The 21,304-nt window shown below is 34.8% G+C and overlaps 1 protein-coding gene across 7 annotated transcripts in view; it reads left to right on the top strand.

Annotated features, from left to right (window-relative positions):
- The window catches only part of NBEA (neurobeachin), a 620,064-nt gene that overhangs the window by 147,041 nt on the left and 451,719 nt on the right, over nt 1-21,304 (top strand). For all 7 annotated transcript variants that reach the window (XM_032611436.1, XM_032611437.1, XM_032611439.1 and 4 more), the window contains exons 14-17: nt 4,799-4,878; nt 5,577-5,639; nt 5,736-5,833; nt 9,474-9,566. In XM_032611436.1, the coding sequence (XP_032467327.1) occupies nt 4,799-4,878; nt 5,577-5,639; nt 5,736-5,833; nt 9,474-9,566 (334 nt within the window). The remainder of the gene's footprint in view (nt 1-4,798; nt 4,879-5,576; nt 5,640-5,735; nt 5,834-9,473; nt 9,567-21,304) is intronic.

Below are 21,304 nucleotides of genomic sequence, written 5' to 3' on the forward strand. Positions count from 1 at the left end.
GGTTTAACTATTTCCTTTCCCATATTAGGGAACTTTTCAACTATAATCTCTTCAAATATTTTCTCAGTCCCTTTCTTTTTCTCTTCTTCTTCTGGAACCCCTATAATTCGAATGTTGGTGCGTTTAGTGTTGTCTCAGAGGTCTCTGAGACTGTCCTCAGTTCTTTTCATTCTTTTTTCTTTATTCTGCTCTGCAGTAGTTATTTCCAATATTTTATCTTCCAGGTCACTTATCCGTTCTTCTGCCTCAGTTATTCTTCTATTGATCCCATCTAGAGTATTTTTAATTTCATTTATTGTGCTGTTCGTCTTTGCTTGTTTCATCTTTAGTTGTTCTAGGTCCTTGTTAAATATTTCTTGCATTTTGTCTATTCTATTTCCAAGATTTTGGATCATCTTTACTATCATTATTCTGAATTCTTTTTCAGGTAGACTGCCTATTTCCTCTTCATTTGTTAGGTCTGGTGGGTTTTTATCTTGCTCCTTCATCTGCTGTGTGTTTTTCTGTCTGCTAACTTTGCTTATCTTACTGTGTTTGGGGTCTCCTTTTTGCAGGCTGCAGGTTCATAGTTCCTGTTGTTTTTGGTGTCTGTCCCCAATGGCTAAAGTTGGTTCAGTGGGTTGTGTAGGCTTCCTGGTGGAGGGGACTAGTGCCTGTGTTCTGGTGGATGAGGCTGGATCTTGTCTTTCTGGTGGGTAGGTCCACATCTGGTGGTGTGTTTTGGGGTGTCTGTGGACTTATTATGATTTTAGGCAGCCTCTCTGCTAATGGGTGGGGTTACGTTCCTGTCTTGCTAGTTGTTTGGCATAGGGTGACCAGCCCTGTAGCTTGCTGGTCGGTGAGTGAAGCTGGGTCCTGGTGTAGAGATGGAGATCTCTGGGAGATTTTCGCCATTTGATATTATTATGTGGAGCTGGGAGGTCTCATGTGGACCAGTGTCCTGAAGTTGTCTCTCCCACCTCAGAGGCACAGCAGTGACTCCTGGCTGCAGCACCAAGAGCCTTTCATCCACACAGCTCAGAATAAAAGGGAGAAAAAGTAGAAAGAAAGAAAGAAGGGAAGAAAGAAAGAAAGGAAGGAAGAAAGGAGGGAGGGAGGAAGGAAGGAAAGAAGGAATGAAGGAAGGAAAGAAAGAAGATAAAATAAAATTTATTAAAATAAAAAATTATTAAGAAAAAAATTGTTTTTAAAGAAAATACAAACAAACAAAAAACAACAACAAAAAAACAGACGGATAGAACCTTAGGACAAATGGTGGAAGCAAAGCTATACAGACAAAATCTCACACACAGAAGCATACACATACACACTCACAAAAAGAGGAAAAGGGGAAAAAATAAATCTTGCTCTCAAAGTCCACCTCCTCAGTTTGGGATGATTCATTGTCTATTCATGTATTCCACAGATGCAGGTACATCAAGTTGATTGTGGAGCTTTAATCTGCTGCTTCTGAGGCTGCTGGGAGAGATTTCCTTTTCTCTTTGTTCTCACAGCTCCCGGTGCTCAACTTTGATTTTGGCCCCGCCTCTGCGTGTAGGTTGCTGGAAGGCGTCTGTTGTTCGGTCAGATAAGACAGGGTTAAAGGAGCAGCTGCTTCGGGGACTGTGGCTCAATAAGGCTGGGGGGAGGGAGAGGCATGGAGTGCAGTGCCTGAGGCACGCCGTGCATTCTCCCGGGGAAGTTGTCCCTGGATCCTGGGACCCTGGCAGTGGCGGGCTGCACAGGTTCCCCGGAAGGGGTGTGTGGATAGTGACCTGTGCTCACACACAGGCTTCTTGGTGGCGGCAGCAGCAGCCTTAGCGTCTCATGTCCATCTCTGGTGTCCGCGCTTTCAGCCGCAGCTTGCGTCCGTCTCTGAAGCTCCTTTAAGCAGTGCTCTTAAACCCCTCTCCTCGTTCACCAGGAAACAGAGAGGGAAGAAAAAGTCTCTTGCCTATACGGCAGGTCCAGACTTTTCCCCGGACTCCCTCCCGGCCAGCCATGGTGCACTAACCCCTTGCAGGCTGTGTTCTCGCCGCCAACCCCAGTCCTCTCCCTGCGCTCCGACCAAAGCCTGAGCCTCAGCTCCCAGTCCCGCCCGCCCCGGCGGGTGAGGAGAGAAGCCTCTCGGGCTGGTGAATGCCGGTCAGCACCAATCCTCTGTGCGAGAATCTCTCCACTTTGCCCTCCACACCCTGTTGCTGTGCTCTCCTCCGTGGCTCTGCAGCTTTCCCCCTCCGCCTCCCTCAGTCTCCACCCGCGAAGGGGCTTCCTAGTGTGTGGAAACCTTTCCTCCTTCACAGCTCCCTCCCCCTGGTGCAGGTCCCATCCCTATCCTTTTGTCTCTGTTTATTTTTTTCTTTTGCCCTACCCAGGTACGTGCGGACTTTCTTACCTTTTGGGAGGTCTGAGGTCTTCTGCTAGCGTTCCGTAGGTGTTCTGTAGGGGCTTTTCAACGTGTAGATGTATTTCTGGTGTATATGTGGGGAGGAACATGATCTCCGCGTCTTACTTTTCTGCCATCTTCCCCTCGTCCCCCTGTCTCTGAAATTTTTATATATGATTCAGTGTAAAAACATTTATTTATATTAAAAATCTCATAGTAGTACATGATCTTGGTAGCCCGTGAAATAATGTAAAGATTTGTGATTAAAAAGTTAATACTAAAAAAAATTAAAAAAAAAAAAAAAAAAAAAGTTAATACTTTCCCAAGGAGCCAGTATTACCAGTCTTATATATTTTTTCACCTCTATTTGTCTGCTCAAACACAGACTTACAGATTTATATGCATAGGTAATTCATATTATAGGTGTTTTAAAGACTTATTCTGAATATATCACAAACACAAAGTGGTATTATATATGTAAATGTATAATTTACATTTACAAAGGTACAAATGTATACATACATTTACAAAGGTAGACTTTTATGAGTATCACCAAGCTTAAGGAATAGAATATTACCATAAGCCTGTGTATATCTATCCTCGGTCAGACATTTATCCCATTTCCAGGCGTAGAGATAACCCCATCTTCAATTTTATGTTTATTATACCTTTTCTTGAGTCTTTATTATTTTTTACTGTGCTCTTTATTTTTTACTGTGCTTTACTCCTTTGTTATTTACATTGTGTAATATCAATATATGACAGTAGTACGTATACTGAGTGCTTACAATTAAAATGGACCAGTTACTATTCTGATTCCTTTACATATGTTTCCATTTAATCCTCACAAAATATCCTATCACAAAGAGCTTTTGTCCTCATCCTAACAATAAGAAACACTTATGCACAAAGATAGCATAACACTTGTCCAATTTCATTAAGTGGTGGCCAAATTATAAATAAAAGTAAGGAAATTATTACTGAAATAATGGTGCTGTCCCTAAGGAGATGGTGTGGGGGATGTGATCAGGAGGGGGGATGTGGCTCAAAGCTGAGAGCTGGGTAGGGTGAGCCTTTATTGTATGCTGGAGCAGACTGGTGCCACCACCAATTATTAGATATTTGATGAGATGGTTGTCAAACCATTGGTGGTGTGAACTTGAAATCAGTCATGGAGGGAGTATTTATTTACTGCATATGATATAAATCAGGACCTCACCCTCCACTCTGCGCAGCTCCTTTACCTACACACCAAGGGTTGATAGGTTTCTCTGCCAAGCTGCTGTCAGTGTTCAGTTTTGTGACCTAAGAAGTTGTTATACAGGTGTTCATCTTATAATAATTCATTAAGTTGTAAATGTATATCTTCTGTATGTGTACTGTATTTCACAATGAAAATATTAAAAAAAACAAAAATAATAGCAAGTTTTGGTAAGGAGGGAAAGAGTACTTTGTACACTATTGACAGGAGTAGGGCAACAAATGCAGAAATGGGAAAGAGATTTCTTTCCCAAGAGTAGATAAAATGGATTAAGGGCTAATTTGTTTTGATGTGTAATAATCTACACGTAAATATTTGTGGAGTGAATAAGCAGATGCTATAAATTATACATAAAAGGATTATAGATTAAAACTTATACAGAAGCTATATAAATCTGGGTTGCTTCAAGTAAGGCTTGATGTTTAAGGACTTCATGGTTCTAGCTATGTTTCTTAAAGGTATAATTTCATTACTGCATATTATATATTACATATATATCATGGCATATTCTCATTTTTATTGGTAATTAAATATTTGCACTTATTTACTTTGAAATTTAGGTGTTCTATTGGAAATGATATGTACACTGTAACTGTTCATGCTTATTTCATTTATTGACTCAAGCATTTATTGAGTGTCATAATAATATGTATTTTGTGTATATAAGTGTCATAGAAGAAAAAAGCTTCAAAACAAATAATTACGTAGAGTGTCACTTTTCTATGGTTTGTTCTATAATGTGCGGATGAAAATGGAGAATGATTTTAAATATAGACAGGTAAGAAGAAGGTGGAAGAAATATTGGGAAAACTTGGATTTGAGGGGGAAAAGGGAACCTATTAAGTTAATAAAAGTACGGAAATGTATCCATGTAAAGACCTGATATTATTTATTTATCAATGAATAGTAATATAATTTTTAAAAAGTAATTCTTTCCCGCAGATCTGACATTTAGTAAAAAATTTGAAATTGCCAAAAATCTGAAAATAATATTTGTATTCTCTATTATTGAAATTGTACAGAATTAATACTAAGAAATATGATAATTATAATGAATATAACTTAAAGTATTCCATAATATCACAACATAATTGCATTAAGCTTATTATTAAGTAATAATAATGAGGGGTTTTATTGTTTGTTGTTTCTTTTTATTTTCTGTTTTATTCTAGATGGTCCCCGGCCATCACAAAAAGAAATTATATCACTACGGGCATTTATGTTACTTTTCCTGAAACAGCTTATATTAAAGGTAAAACAGTTTTATGTAATTCAAAATTGCAGTATATTACATGAAAAGAATGTTTTGGCAGAGTTTAAATCATTATTGTAAAATTAGTTTTACAACCTTTAATTCATGAATTGCTTTCAATATTCTGTAAATCTTAGTATTAACTTTTGTTGAACTTCACTTTGTGCTAATACTCTTTGAGGTGTTCTATCCTAAGGGGTGTAGCAGAAATAGACAAGGAACATATATACATAAAAATTGAGCATGAAGATTTCATTTTAGAAAATGATCTGTGTTCCTGTTTGAGAAGACTTATATATTTTTATCACATTAGGATTTTTAAAAGATTAAGATAAATAGAAAATAAAGGTAAAATGCACAGCAATTAATATTGTAAAGTTTTATGGTAATTTGCATTATTTTAAGAAAAGAATACATGTTTAGAAAATAGTAATATTAATATATTTAGATGATCAAAATATAATTTTTATAGTAAAGTCAGTCAAACATTAGCAACTTTAGAAGAATAGGTACAATTTTCTAAATATGTACTTATTTACCTTGAAATAATATAGTCTATGAATTATGAGGTATCTAGATATTTTAATTAAAGCATCACTGCTTTTAAGTTGTCCATATTTTATTTTGAAGTGATCATTTTGATGGCTGTCTTTAATTAAAGTTTTAATTTTAAATTAATTAATTTTTAAAAAAATTAGGATCGAGGGGTCAAGGAAGATGAACTTCAGAGTATATTAAATTACCTGCTTACAATGCATGAGGTAGGACATGGTCTGGGTCTTCTATTTTAATAATTTTATTCAATGCGTTAGAAAACATTTATAACTAAATAAATATTGCTGATCCTTATTATGCAGGATGAAAATATTCATGATGTGTTACAGTTACTAGTGGCTTTAATGTCAGAACACCCAGCCTCAATGATACCAGCGTTTGATCAAAGAAATGGAATAAGGTATGTTTATAATATTAGTGCTATTAGTAGGCTTTAATTGAGTACAGCTGTGCTTCCCAGAATAATCCCTATTGAGTTAACTTTTGAGTGTATATAGCAAAATCTTACACATAAGAAGGGAATAGATGGAGAAAGCTGTTATTAATCTTCTAATACTCAAGGGAACTGATCAAGTGTATAGAAAATGGGTCTCAGGTCTCAAGAAGAGTAATTATATTGTTGTTGCTGTAGTAAAGACATTTTAAGTAGTGGGAAGAGCAAATATTTTGGCAAGAAGATGAGAGAGCATGGTATATTTCGACAAAAGAGAGTTCAAGAAAAGTCTATGAGTTTAGACTCAAGAGCTAGATAGTGGCCAGGTTTGAAAGATCCATATAATGGTAAGAAGTTCAGATTTTATTTTATTGGTGATGAAAACTAAAGAATTTTGAATACACAGCTGATTTGCTCAGATTTCCATTTTGCTAGATTTACAATCAGCAGTGTGGAAAATGAGTTGGAGATAGATAAAACTGATGTAGCAAGATCAGTAGAGAGATTATTTTATTCATCAGTGTTAGAGATGACGAGCTAGGACAGTGGCAGTATGATGGGAATGATGGAGATGAAATATTTTGGAACAAGAAGCCAAATTTGAAAACTAACTTTACTTATGGTGATTGTAAAGTAATTATGTAGATAAGTAAAACATAGTTTCTTGGTTAATATTCTTATTAACTTAAACCTAAAACCTAGCCCCTTAAGGAGTCTCCCTTATTATTTTTCTGGAGTCTGAGTTATTTGAATAAATAAGAAATCTAGGTTATGCCATGTGTACCTCAGTGAACTTCCACAGGTTATAAAAAGAGTTTGGAAATAATATATTATTAAATGTCAAGGGACTTTATTAGTGCTTCTTTTACTTGGCCATTTATATCAGCAAATAACAACTTTCTAGTCTTGAAGGACTTTCTTTTCAAATCAGAGAAGCAATCACTTTATTTCTATGTGGATATCTAACTTGTGACACCACTCTTACCTTTGAGTTTACAACCCATTGGGTTGCTAATCTATTTAAATAAGAAGATTGTACATTTAATTATTAACAACTACAAATATGTTTTATTGTGAGGTTGAACTGTATGAAATTGCTGAAAACTTAAGTGACTTTACCAAATAAAGGCAATTTCATATGGCTCAACCTAATGATATAATACAAACAATTACACTCATTCTCCTTAAATTATATTTAGATTGAACACTTAGTATCCTGGAACTTAGATCCTCGTACCTGCTTCTTTTATTATATTAACTGATTAATTAAGAAATCAATTAAAAATATACTCATTACCCTTATGAATGATACCAACCTTCGATTGGTTAATATGGTGAAATGCAAAAATAGAATCCTGCTTTCCTTGACACACTGGAAATAATGATCTTACGAGAGAGTGCTATTTGGTAAGCTCTTTAGAGGACTGAAATAGTATCTTAACTGTATAACATGAAAAGATTGAGCACAATAAGTACAAAGGCCTTGTTGCTCATGGTTGACACCAGCTGAACATGTCACATTGTTACCAGTGTGTTCAAAACAATCACAAACGTGGAAAATGTGCTGCTTTAGTTTTTCCACTTAAAAAGAATGTAGAGGATGTAGGCTCTGGTTTAGAATATGGAAAAAATAGGCTTATTAGATATAAAATTTTAAATTCTGTACCCTAGAAAATAGATACTAAAGGGTGACAGTTATGTATGGGGAAATTTTTGATTAATTATAATTCAAGCATGCTAAGAAATGAACACAAAGAATGAACTTAATTTAATTCTGTTAATATTTTAACTGGACTTAAGGAAGACCTTGTGGTGATACTGACCTGAACATAAAAAAATGTAATATTTTTATATCTGAAAATCTTTAGAGAAAAGAATAGGTAATTTCTTTTTTCACATAGTTTAGATCATTTTCTGGCTGAATATAGTAAGCTGGGGCAAATGAATTAGGATTCACCTGTATTATTATATTGTAAGTAAACAGTCATTAATTGATTTGTCAGTAAATTTCCTATTCATACTTTATCTTGGGTTTTGTAAGAAATACTTGTCTGGTTGTGAAAAAAATCCTATGTAGCACAGATGTCTGATGGCCTTAGATGATTTCATATTTCAAATATTAAATCATAATTTCTGTTGATCTAAGGTGGATCTTATACCTTTTTACCCCTTTAACTCAGTTATTCCTAGAGAATAGGAATTCTGTGGGAGTTTCTGATTACATATCTGAGTATAGTCATATTTTTATGCTGTGAGGTTTTGTTTTGGTTTTCAAGATTGAAAACTGTTGAATGTTCTTTGTTATGATTTCCTGAATATTTCTTTGACATGTATAATTTTTCTATTGTCATATTTGTCTTTCTTTCATTACTGTTGTTGGTCCTTAAAAGTTCTGAAAATATATTTCAATGTAAATTTATATTCATTTAAGAACTTGAGGGTTTTGCAAAACACTATCTTCTGAAGGAAATAATCACTGTAGAGTTTACTTCTTCTCATAATGTATTCTTCAGTAGTATAATTTTTAAAAAGTATTATCAACAATGTATTATTTTATTTTTTAAAGTCTAAGTTACTTTAAATAAAATAGATGCCATTAACTTTCAGTTATTTGTTCCCCTCTGTTAATGTCACTGAAGTGAAAGGAAAATCATACTGCATCTTCTCTTACCTGTTTTTGTGTTCAGACTATATTACTTCACTTCAAAATATAAAATGGCATTTTAAGTTTTACAAAGATATTTAATAGAATAAAGCACACCCTAATTTTATAGTCACCACAGCCACCGTCAGAGAACCTTCTTAAATTGTAGAATTAGTTGCAAAAGAATGTAGTTATTATTGCCCCCTTCTACCTTATAGAAAAAATATTTGTTTTTATTTTTTGAAAAAAATGAGATAAAAATTTTGAAGTACATATAAGTATTATAATGAATATATCCCTGCTGTTATATAGGATTTGAAGTGACTGTGTAAGTTAGGTCATGTGTTAGTTTATTGTAGAAACACACTAGGGTAGGAACCAAGAATTGGAAATCTATGAAGAAACAAGTTTGCTTCTTCTGCGACTTCCTGTATAGCTGCTTTATTCCTTCTGTATATAGACTAACCTTTGTGAACAAAACAAGGCTGTCCTATAGTTTCTCTTTTAAATCATTTCCTAATTCAAGAGCCCAACAAAGACTAGATATTGTTTCTCAGAACTCATTCCAAATTCTCAGAAAAGAAAAATAATTCAGCAGGTAGGTACCCATGGTCCGTTTAGCCATAACCAAGAAAAAAGGTCATTAAGTACGAATGTCAGGGGAAACTCAAATAGAAGAGGAAATGTGGCTTAACTAAGCATGGATCTTAAAATTGAAAGTGTTGTTTAGTGTGCTGGGAGGAAATACTTATGAACAACCAATCACACTGTCCTTTTGAGGATGTATTTGAAGTCCAAATTTAAAGAAATTTAATGTGCTTATTTTCAACTTTTTCAAAGAATTTTAAAAACCTGAGAGGTCTTTTATGTTTTATATATTTATAGTTTATTTTAAAGTATATAGTGCTTATATTTTTAATATTCGTAAGTGCTCAAAATATCATTTATTTCTATATATTTTAGGGTAATCTACAAATTATTGGCCTCTAAAAGTGAAAGTATTTGGGTTCAAGCTCTGAAGGTTCTGGGATACTTTCTGAAGCATTTAGGTCACAAGTAAGTTGATGTTTTTCACAATGAATTGTAGAAATATCTACTGAAACTGTATTTCTACTAGGTTTGTAACACGTGAATTTGACTGGAATGATCTTACAATAGAAAATAATAACTTCTTGTGGTAAAAGTTGTAAAAATATTTTGTGAAAGAATCGTTTTGTTTGTTTGTTTGTTTGTTTTTTGCTGTACGCGGGCCTCTCACTGTTGTGGCCTTTCCCGTTGCGGAGCACAAGCTCCAGACGCGCAGGCTCAGCGGCCATGGCTCATGGGCCCAGCCGCTCCGCGGCATGTGGGATCTTCCCGGACTGGGGCACGAACCCGTGTCCCTTGCATTGGCAGGCGGACTCTCAACTACTGCGCCACCAGGGAAGCCCCAGAAAGAATGGTTTTTAATAGTAGTTTATAGAACAAAATCACATTTAAGTAATATGGTTTATTCCTGTTGGCCTATTGGAAAGAAAATATTGTTCTTTTAAGGATATAATAAAATATTTCATCAAATAAAATAAAACACATAGGGATATGATTTCAAAGAAAACTTGCTTGACACAGGGAAATTGAGGTCTCCCTGAGACCTACTCTTTTGCTCACATGCTAAGTCAGTATTTAATGTCTGTCTGTATTCTTTTCTAACGTTGAGGCTTATTGTGATTTGAAGATCCTATAATATCTCTTTTTTCACCCAAAGTCCAGAATTTAGATGCTTTTAAAAATCACCTGCTGATACAATGAATGTTTTCCATACTGTGTTGTCCTGTGCATGAATAGTCTTGTATAAATCCATTTTCTATACAAATGAGCCCAGGAAAGTAGTACTGCCGTTTAGTAATGATAGGTGGGGTTCCTCTCAGAACTTTAGAATTGCTAATTTTTTTTGGTATTTTGATTTACCAAGAGTTTATCGGTAACACTGATGAAAACTGCACAACATTCAGGTAAAACATCTCTAACATGCTAAATAGTCTAGAAGAGTAGATATTATTTTCATTTTGGTACCAAATCAGTGGTTAAGTAAGAGAGAACAGAAATATTATATATATATATATTTTTTTATATATATATATATATATATATATATATAGAGAGAGAGAGAGAGAGAGAGAGAGTAGTTCAACAAAACCAGGATTGTAGAAAAGAGTAATATGCATCTGAGGAACTATAAGTGTACTAGGTGATAGAATACTGCGAGTGAGAGCATATGCACCATTAACAAGAAGAGATAATGATCACTCATGTAACTTTGGTTAAGTAAAGGAAATTGACTGGGAATAATTAATAAAGGATTCTAACCCTATATGCAAGTTCTTAAAAATTGTCAAGAAAACACATTTTAAAATATAGAAATGTGGAAAAGATAAACAAAACTAACCAGTACATGAAGAACAGTCACTGGAAAATACTGCTATGGAGTACACAATAAGTTTGATTAAAAACTTGACCATAAGTTTAAAAAGTAAGAAATAAATGAATTGCTTCTGAGAAAGGGCAGCTACTAAACAGAATTTCAAGAAGTTGAAAGAACTGGTAGAATATCACTGAAATGTTGAATCATGAGCTAAGAAAATTTTGAAAAAAATTGGTGGAAAAAACTACCACACAAAAATGGAATTGGAAGACACTCAAGGAAGAGAAACTCTGTGGATAACATAGTAAGATACACAGAAGATAAAAATGAAAACAAAGCAAATAATGTGTGTGGATGAATATATGAGTGTTCAGAAGGATTAAAGAGAAAATGATTGATACAGAAGGCACAGAAATTCCAAAAATGGCATAAATGGAGTTTCCAAATAAGAAAAGCAGACAATGTAACTAAACAAATATTTAAAGCTGTAATTCATTGAGGTCCTAATATAGATTTTGCCATCAGTATTAAAAGGGCATACTTGTGTACCAGGAAAAATTTTCCTGAAATGGTCAGTATGAAAGTGTATACTATTGGATTTAAATATAAGTAAAAAAAAAAAAAAGTTCTTTTTTCAGCAGTGCACAAATTAAAGGAGAAAAATTGTCTGGCCTTAGACTTCTCTATGACAACTTTCAATATAGAAAATGTAGATACTCAAGTGAAGAAAATGGAAGCCAAAGTATCCTTTAAATAAAAAGGGTGCTGCCAAACAATTTTTAACCGTATAAGGAACTGTTTTTCTGAATAATTCTTGAGAAAATTGCTGGGGGATTAAGTTCAGCCAATTAGGATTGACTGGACAGACTACAGCCAAGTACTACTGGTGAATACTGAATTAATTTAACAGTAAGACTAAGACAAGTGTTTGAATTAGAGTAACAGACTGGAATTCCCTTTTTGTATGCCCTAATAAGGTAGAAATGCTACCATTATAATGAATTGAGAAAGGACTAGGGAAAGGAGGCAAGTAGACAAAGTTCAGAGAGTCAAAGGATATCTATGTAAGCTGACAAATTAGAAACGCAGGCCTATTGAATAAAATTGGATGGCTTAAGAGAGAGGAAAATTTGAGTAAATATGCTGATTTTATCCTTGCTCAGAGTAGGGAAATACACTTCCTAAACACATAGAGGACTTCTTATTTCTTTACAGTTACAAAGATAAGCAGTTAAAACTGTAATGCTGACAAAATATTTAAAAACTATGATTAAAACTGAGAACAATACATGTAATGGAAGTTTTAAAAAATCCATAAAATTTAGGAAGCATAACAAAATGTGACATATCGAACACCAAACATATCTGCTATAAAATAAATGTAAAAGTACTGAAAATAAAAGGATGAGTAAAACTATACTACATAAATACAAATGAAAAAAAAGCAGGAATCATGATCTTAATATTGGACAAATTAGAATTCAAGCCAAAAAAGCAGTAAACAATATAAACAAAGATACTTTATAACATTAAAAGTTGAAACTTTCATGAAACAGAAATTACAGGAGAAATAATCACTAATAGTTTAAAACATTAAAACAAATTTTAATTCACCCCAGTCCATAAAAAGGCAAAAGAGAGAGTAATCTAAATAATAAGGTAAATCTGATTAATATAGCTTGAAGTTGGTACCATATTGATAAAGAATATAACTTCAAGTGCTCATGGAACATGCATGAAAATTTGACATGGTGTAGTAGGCATCAAAGAAAAATTCCAAAACATAGAGACAAAACAGGCAAGATTCTCTTGCTAACATGCAGTAAAATTAGAAAATAGGAACAAAATCAGAAACCAAAGTTTCTTCTACCTAGACATTTAAAATTTATTAAACGATTTTTGTGTCAAAGAGAAATGGACACTAAAATTGCAGAATTTTTAGAAAACAACTTCAGAAAACCTGTGGGAGACAGCTAAAGAAGTGCTTAGAGGATTATCATAGCTGTAGACCAATAGAAAAGAAATAGAGAAAAAAAGAATTAAAATGTAAAAGATAAAGAATAACAATAAATGGGAATAATAAATAGGAAAGTAGGAATTAATGATTTAGAAGACAATCATTTTAAAAATCATGATAGAAATGGATACATCACCATTAAGCAACTCAAGAAAGGGCAAAAATATGAATGTACAAAATGATAATTTTCATAATTAATATAGAAACAGTAAATCAAAAGGATTTTACATGATAACTTTCATAGCTTTCCCTAGAAATTGATAAGACAACCCAGTAGAAAAATAGGCAAGGATATAAATGAACAGCTTGTAGAGGGAAATTACACGTGGCACATAAACATATGAAAAGAGCTGATTTCTTCTTGTAATAAGGGAAATATAATCTATAACTAAAGTAAGACATCATTTTTCACACATTAGATCGATAGAAATATCAAAATTCAGCATCCACCTCTGTTAGCAAGGTTGTGGGAACAGCAAGCATCTCACACATTGCTAACTGGAGCATAAATTAGTATAACCCTACGTGTAGTGCAATTCATTAATTTTGATCAATGTCTGTCAAAATTACGAATACATATACTTTTTAACCCACTAGTTCATCACTTGCACATATGTGAAATGATGGCTATTCAGAGTTATTCATTGTTGTTTTGTTTATAATAGTAAATGTTACAAGAAATCTTAAATTTCTATTAATAGAGGATTTGTTAATAAGTTATAGTTCATTTATTAAATAGAGTACTATGCAGTTATAAACAAAACCAATGAGATAACTATATATACAGATATCACAGCTATATTGTTAAAAGATTATAAAAATAGTATAGATGGGTATGTATTAATGCTATTTTTGTATAAAGAAGAGAATATGAGAATATAATACTTATATTTGTAGTGAGAAAGTCTAGTAGAATTCATAAGAAATAAGAAATCAAGAACAGTGGCTTCTAATGGGGCGTTGGTAGAAACAAAGATGGATGTAGATCATGTAAATATTTTAATCATGTGAATGTTACATATTGAAACACTTTTTCAACAAAAAATTGTTTGAAAAACTATAAATATAAAAAGCACCTTTAAAATCTTTAGAATTTTCAGTATTTATATTATTAATGGAGTTGGATTAAGTAAAATCAATGACCGATTAGTTAAAATGAGGAGTTATTTATTGGAGCAATGATGGAGCAAAAGGACTAAGGCTAACACTGAAATTTAGTGTTAGTTTAACTGCTTACCTACACAATTCAAATTATTCCTATCAATGTGACTATGAAGTTAAATTTAGTAGTCAAAAAATAACACTTAAAAGAAAGCATGTACAGCTTGATGGTTAATAGAGATAACTGGTTGATAAAATACAAGTAGTTCATCGGCTTAAGTTGGGCTGCCTAGGTTTGGATCCTAGATTAGCCACATGTTTTCTGAGTGGTTTAGAAACATCTTTGAGTCTCAGTTTTTAACCCTATAAATGAGTGAAATCATACTGCTTCCCTCATTGAGTTTTAAGGATAAATGATGTAATAGTTGTAAAGAGGTCACAGTATATTGCTATATGTTAATTTAAATAGTTAACAAAAATGTAAGAGGTACAATTTGATGTGCAGTTTTGATAAAGGTAGAATATTTCTTCATTATAAGGTATCATAAATAGCTGACACCAAATATAAAAATGAAGCACTAGCAGTATTCAAACAGCAATCAGATGTTTCTACTATAACCTAATCATTACTAATAATTATTATTCAAGATTTGAAACAAAACACAATCAGTAGCAGGAAATAGGTGTCATTGTTTATAGGTAGTTTGATTATATATCTAAAAACCTAAGAGAAGGCCACCGCCACGACGTTGTGCCAGGATGGCTGCGAGGAGCCCACTGCTCATGGCTCACTGGCCCCGGGAGGGGATTTGGGGGGACATTCCTGGCAGCTGCTCAAACTGTTCGTTTTGGGGATCCTCCCTGTTTCTCCCTGCTTGGCACTGGCTGCCAACATACGCTTTTCCTTGGTGGAACGGAAACATTCATCTGGACGAGCTGACGAGCTCCAAGACTGACTAAAGGCAACATCTGGATGCAGTCGCCAGGAGTTCTGGTTACTTTGACCACATCTAGCAGAGATGCAGAAAGCCTTACCAAAAGCCCAGTGCATTCATTGTGAAGCTGCCCAACACTTTTAGCATACCTGGGGTCAGTTAGGAGGGCAAAATGTCCATGTGAGCAGGATGAGCTTACCCCATGCCTTTCAATGATCTCAAACATTTGCCATCTACCCCGGGACATGCAAAGTACCACCTACATGCGAATTGGATTTCTTGGATGTGGCGGGAGAAGGGGAGGAGAAGAACATGTTTCTACCATCTTTATATAGTAAATAAGTAATAAGGAAAGACTACAGTCCATCTACTAGGGTGAAGTACAACTCCACTTACTCTGTGACTAAGCAAGTTATATAATATCGGCCTCACTCTCCTCGTTGGTAAAACAAAAATAATAATAGTACCTGCCTCATGAAGCTGTTGAATACTGATAAGATGACAAATGTAAAATGGCCACACCAAGTAACTTCTCAAAGAATGTAGCCTAAAAGAATTAAGTTATTTTACCATATTCTCTCTGTGTCTTCAACTTCTATGCAGAAAAGCCTCCTCCATTAAAAAACTTCAAACTTGATCTACGGTTCATCCTCACAACTAACCACATCTCCACTTCTTTGTTTTATTTTATTTTATTTTGATGTGGACCATTTTTTAAGTCTTTATTGAATTTGTTACAATATTGCTTCTGTTTTATGTTTTGGTTTTTTTGGCTGCAAGGCATGTGGGATCTTCTCTCCCTGACCAGGGGTTGAACCCGCACCCTGCTGCATTGGAAGGCAGGGGTCTTAACCACTGGACCACTGGGGAAGTCCCACCATCTCCACTTTTTTAAATGTCCAGTTCCTTGAAAGAGGAGTCTGCACGTGTGGTCCTGCCCTAGCTCCCATTCACGCTCACCACCTGCTCCCTCCCACACAATAAGTGATGAAGATCGTTCATCAACAGCCCTTGCCACCTGACTTGGAGTGTTTCCCAGGCTCCCCCACTGACATGCTGGACACAGGACTGGAGTGGGTCACTAGAATGTGGACAAACACTATATTTGCCACTTGTGAGCAGAAACTTTGAATGTGCTCACTTCCTTTACTTTGGCCTCTTTCATTCTTGTCTTCTTCCATGAGAACAGCATGGAAAAGAAAGGCTGCTGCTTTAGCCTGAGTCCTGGAATGAGAGGATGCCTTGAGCCCAGGAAAGCCCTCCAGAATTGCAGCCAAATCACAGGCTTCATTTCATTTCAGAAGACAATAAATGTTTTATTCTGTTGGGAAAAAAAACAAAATCTAAGAGAATCATCTTTAAAACTGTTGAAACATGAGATATCACCCAAAGTCAGCATCTCATTTGTGTATGGAGGAGTCGTTTGATAGTGAATCTGAATTGGGTTCATGGATGAAGCTAATCTGAAGTCTGGGTGGGGTAGTCTCTTCTAACACTGAGTTTATAATTTCTGTAAGTACCTAGGATACAGGTTGGGAGATAATCCATACACTTTTAATTGTCAACTGAACTGGAGATAGGCTTGACATCTATCACAAATATTGAGAAGTCTGTTCTAAATAATATATGCAGCTATTCCCACCTCCTGAAGATGGAACTTAAATCCCCTCTCCTTGAGTGAGGGATGGACTTACTGGCTAACTTCCAAAGAATAGCAAAACTTGACTCTTTTTCACTATTGAATAAGGTTAACATCACCAGTCATATGTCATGTTGATATGTATTCCCTGATGTAATATGATGAGAAGGGCACTTCATCTCTGTGACACTCTTCTAAAACATAAATAACCTCAGTCTAATCGTGAGAAAACATCATACACCCCCAGATTGAGAGACAGTCTACAAAATACTTAACCAATACTCTTCAAAACTGTTAAAAGGCATGAAAAACAAGGGATGGGAAACTGCTACAAACCAGAGAAGTCTAAATGTAAAGTGGTATTCTGGACTGGATCCTGAACAGAAAAAAAGGTCATGGTGAAATCTAAATAAAGTCTGTAGCTTAATTAATAATATTGTACTTATGTTGATTCTTAGTTTTGACATATGTACCATGATTAGGTAAGACGTTAACATATGGGGAAGCTGGGTGAATTATATATGGGAACTCTCTGTACTATCTTTTCAACTTTTCTGTAAATCTTAAAATTTTCCAAAATAAAAAGACATATAAGGTTGAGAAACCCTACCTTTGATATATGCTTGAATAGAAAGCCATGAATAGAAAGCCAAACTGTTCCTTCATGGAGGTGGCTTAATTACAGTTATTCGCAGAACAGAATTCTAACAAATGGTTCAAACAGATGATCAGAATGCCCAATGCTATACCATACTAAAACTATAATAATTTTAGCTTCTAAAAATTTTAAAGCACATACTATTTAATGTTTACTGTGGAAATAAAAATTTCTCAACCAAGTATGTTTGTTTAATGTCTTAACTTCGAACAATGTAACTTCTGGATGAATTCTCCAAGATAATCACACTCTAAAAGGCACTGTTGGGCTTCCCTGGTGGCACAGTGCTTAAGTGCCTGCCAGTGCAGGGGACACAGGTTCGAGCCCTGGTCTGGAAAGATCCCATATGCCGTGGAGCAACTAAGCCGGTGTGCCACAACTAATGAGCCTGCACTCTAGAATCCGTGAGCCACAACTACTGAGCCCACGTGCCACAACTACTGAAGCCTGCACACCTAGAGCCTGTGCTCCGCAACAAGAGAAGCCACCACAATGAGAAGCCCGCACACAGCAATGAAGAGTAGCCCCCGCTCGCTGCAACTAGAGAAAGCCTGCGTGCACCAATGAAGACTCAGTGCAGCCAAAAATAAATAAATAAATAAATAAATTTAAAAAGCACTGTTGGTAGTTACATGAATAAACATGCTATTAGTTGTTTGTTATAGGCCTGTTACATGTTGACAGTTGTTTAACCTAATAGTGTCTTTCATTTTTGGACTAGCTGAAATTAGTCTAGTTTATCTGGCAGAGCCAGTTGTCTGTTAGTTAAAGGTAGTGGTGCAGATTCTGGGGATACAGCAGTTCAAAAAGAAAGCTTCCTCCTCATCTACTCTCAACTCCAAGCTATTTGGCTCTCTTCTGCCAAAATGTTGGCTCTTGTGTGTACAAATGAGTCTTGATGTTCTGTTGGGGTACCAGTAGAGAAAAATGGCAACTCGTGAGGGATTTTTTCTCTCCCATGGGAATGACAAACAGGTGAAGAATTATGTTAGCAGCCTAAGGTAAAGACTAAAAAGCAGCAAATTTTAAGAGATGTTTTGATCTCAGCTATCTCTGCCTCCCATTCTCTCTCCTCTCCTCTGTCTCTGTCTTCCAAGGAATATTAACATTGGCTTCTATTTAAGTTACCACCAGAATGCCAAGAGGTACCTGAATTGATGGGATGAATTTTCCCTGTCCTGAAGTTGTGGGAGTGTAAGGATATTGGAGTGCTAGGATGCTGGCTTCAGGACTTACAGCATGCTAAGTTTTGTACTACAGATCAGTGTGCTTAGAGGGATCTTTGCCTTACAACACCTGCAGGGATCTCATCATTTAAAATTCATAGTAGGGAGATCTAAGTGCAACAGTGTGAAAATGGAAGATAACAACTCAGTTGAAGGGGCATAGCAACCAGAGACAGGAGATAAGAATCATCAAATTATGTACTCAATGAAATAGAACTAGTGTGGAAGCTATCGTGGAACCTTTGAATTTTACCTTTAAAAAGTGCATCTGAGATTCAAGTAGAGCACCAAAGGTGACATTCTGCCTCTTTATATCATTATTTTTCCCTATTCACCCAAATTAGTGAACTGGAAGATCTCAAAGCATGGACCAAAAACATAAAATGAGAAACTATATAAAGGCATAGGAGACTTAACATGTGACTAATAAGAATAATTGGAGAAGAAAAACAATGGGTAAAACAAGATATCCTGAAACACTTTATATTACTGAGAACTTAGAAATGTTGGGTAAAATATAGCAAAATTCCTTTCAGATGTATAGCTGGGTATACAAAAGTAAGGGGCATTCTCATATGTCAAAAATGAAGATCAAACATAATAGAAGTTATAATTCTTAAGAAACAAGATCATATTGAAACTAACCATTAAGCTTTTAAACAGATAATCAGAAGTAACTTCTGGAAATGAAAAGGCACTAACTAAAATTAACAGCTCCATGGGCATGTTAAACAGTTTATACAGAAATTAAGAAAGAATTGGTGAACTAGAAGAAATGAAGAAACTATGTAAAAGCATCACCAAGAGACAAAGATGATAAATAGGAAAGAAGGTTAAGGATATAGAGAAAGAATGAAAGATTTCATAAAATAAAATATCAATACCTAGGAATAAATTTAACCAAGGAGGTTGAAAGATCTTTACCAAGGAGGTTGAAAGATCTTTATACTGAAAACTGTAAGACATTGGTGAAAAAAAATGATGAAGACACAAACAAATGAAAAGATATACCATGCTCATGGATAGGAAGAAACAATGTTGTTAAAATGTCCATACTATCCAAAGTGATCTACATATTTAATGCAATTGCTATCAAAATGCCAATGGCATTTTTCACAGAAATAGAACAAATAATTCTAAAATTTGTATGGAACCACAAAAGACCCTGAATAGCCAAAGCAATCTTGAGAAAGAACAAAGCTGGAGACATCACACTTCCTGATTTTAGATTATGATCCAAATTTACAGTATTCAAAACAGTGTGGTCTTAGCATAAAAACAGACACATAAATCAATGGAATAAAATAGCCCAGAAGCACACCCACACATATATGGCCAATACTTTATGACAAAGGAGCCAAGATATACAGTGAGGAAGAATAATCTTTTCAATAAATGATGTTGGGAAAACTGGACAGCCACATGCAAAAGAAGGAAACTGGAACTCTAGCTTACATATTAGATAAAAATTAACTCAAAATGGATTAAAGACTTGAACATAGCACCTGGAAACGGGGGTAAGCTCCTTGACATCATTCTTGGCAATGATATTTTGGATTTGACAACAAAAGCAAAAATAAACAAGTGATTATATCAATCTAAAAAGTTTCTGCACAGCAAAGGAAAGTCAACAGTATGAAAAAGCAACCTACTGAATGGGAGAAAATATTTGCAAATCATTTCTCTGATAAGCTATTAATATATAAAATATATAAAGACTTCATACAACTTAGTAGCAAACAAGCAATCCAATTAAAAAATGGGCAGAGGATCTGAATAGACATTTTTCCAAGGAAGACATACAGCAGGTACATGAAAACATGCTCAGCATAACTAATGCAAGTCTAAGCCACAATGAGATATCACCTCATACCTGTTAGATTGGCTGTTATCAAAAAGAAAAGAGATAACAGTGAGGATATAAAGAAAAGGGAATCCATGTTCACTGTTGGTATGAATATAAATTGGTGCACCCACTATGGAAAACACTATGGAGAGTCCTCAAAAAATTAAAAATAGAACTACCATATAATCCAACATTGTCACTTCTGGGACTATATCCGAAGGAATTGAAATCACTATCTCAAAGAGATTTCTGTACCCCCATGTTCATTACAGCATTATTTACAAATAGCCAGGACATGGAAACAACCTAATTGTTCATTGACAGACGAATGGATAAAGAAAATGTAGATACTTAGATTGTAGTTTTCTCTGTTTCTATATATAAAATGGAATAATATCCAGCCATAAAAAGAAGGCAATCCTGTCATATGCCACAACTTAGATGGACCTTGAGGGCTCTATACTAAATGAAATAAATCAGACAAAGACAAATACTATATCATCTCACTTATGTGCGGAATCTGTAGAAACCAAACTCATAGAAACAGAGAAAAGATGGGGGTTTCCCATAACCTGCAGGGTAGAGACTGGGAGAAATGAGTGGATGTGGTCAAATGGTACAAGCTTCCAGTTGTAAGATAAATGAGGTCTAGAGCTGAAGTGTACAGCATGGTGACTATAGTTAACAATACTATATTGTATAGTATTTAAGAGTTGCTAAGAGAATAGATCTTAAACGTTTTCATCACAAGAAAAAAAATTTTGCAACTATGTAAGGTGATGGCATTAACTAAACTTGTGGTAATTATTTTGCAGTATATACATATATCAAAGCATTATGTTGTACATCTTAAACTAATGCTATGTTATATATCAATTACATCTCAATAAAACTGGGGAGGAGTGCAGCTGATAGGCAGTTGTAACAAATGTACCTCTCTGTTGGAGGGTGTTGATAGTGGGGAGAGGCCA

This window comes from Phocoena sinus, chromosome 18 (assembly GCF_008692025.1).
Source record: "Phocoena sinus isolate mPhoSin1 chromosome 18, mPhoSin1.pri, whole genome shotgun sequence".
NCBI lineage: Eukaryota > Metazoa > Chordata > Mammalia > Artiodactyla > Phocoenidae > Phocoena > Phocoena sinus.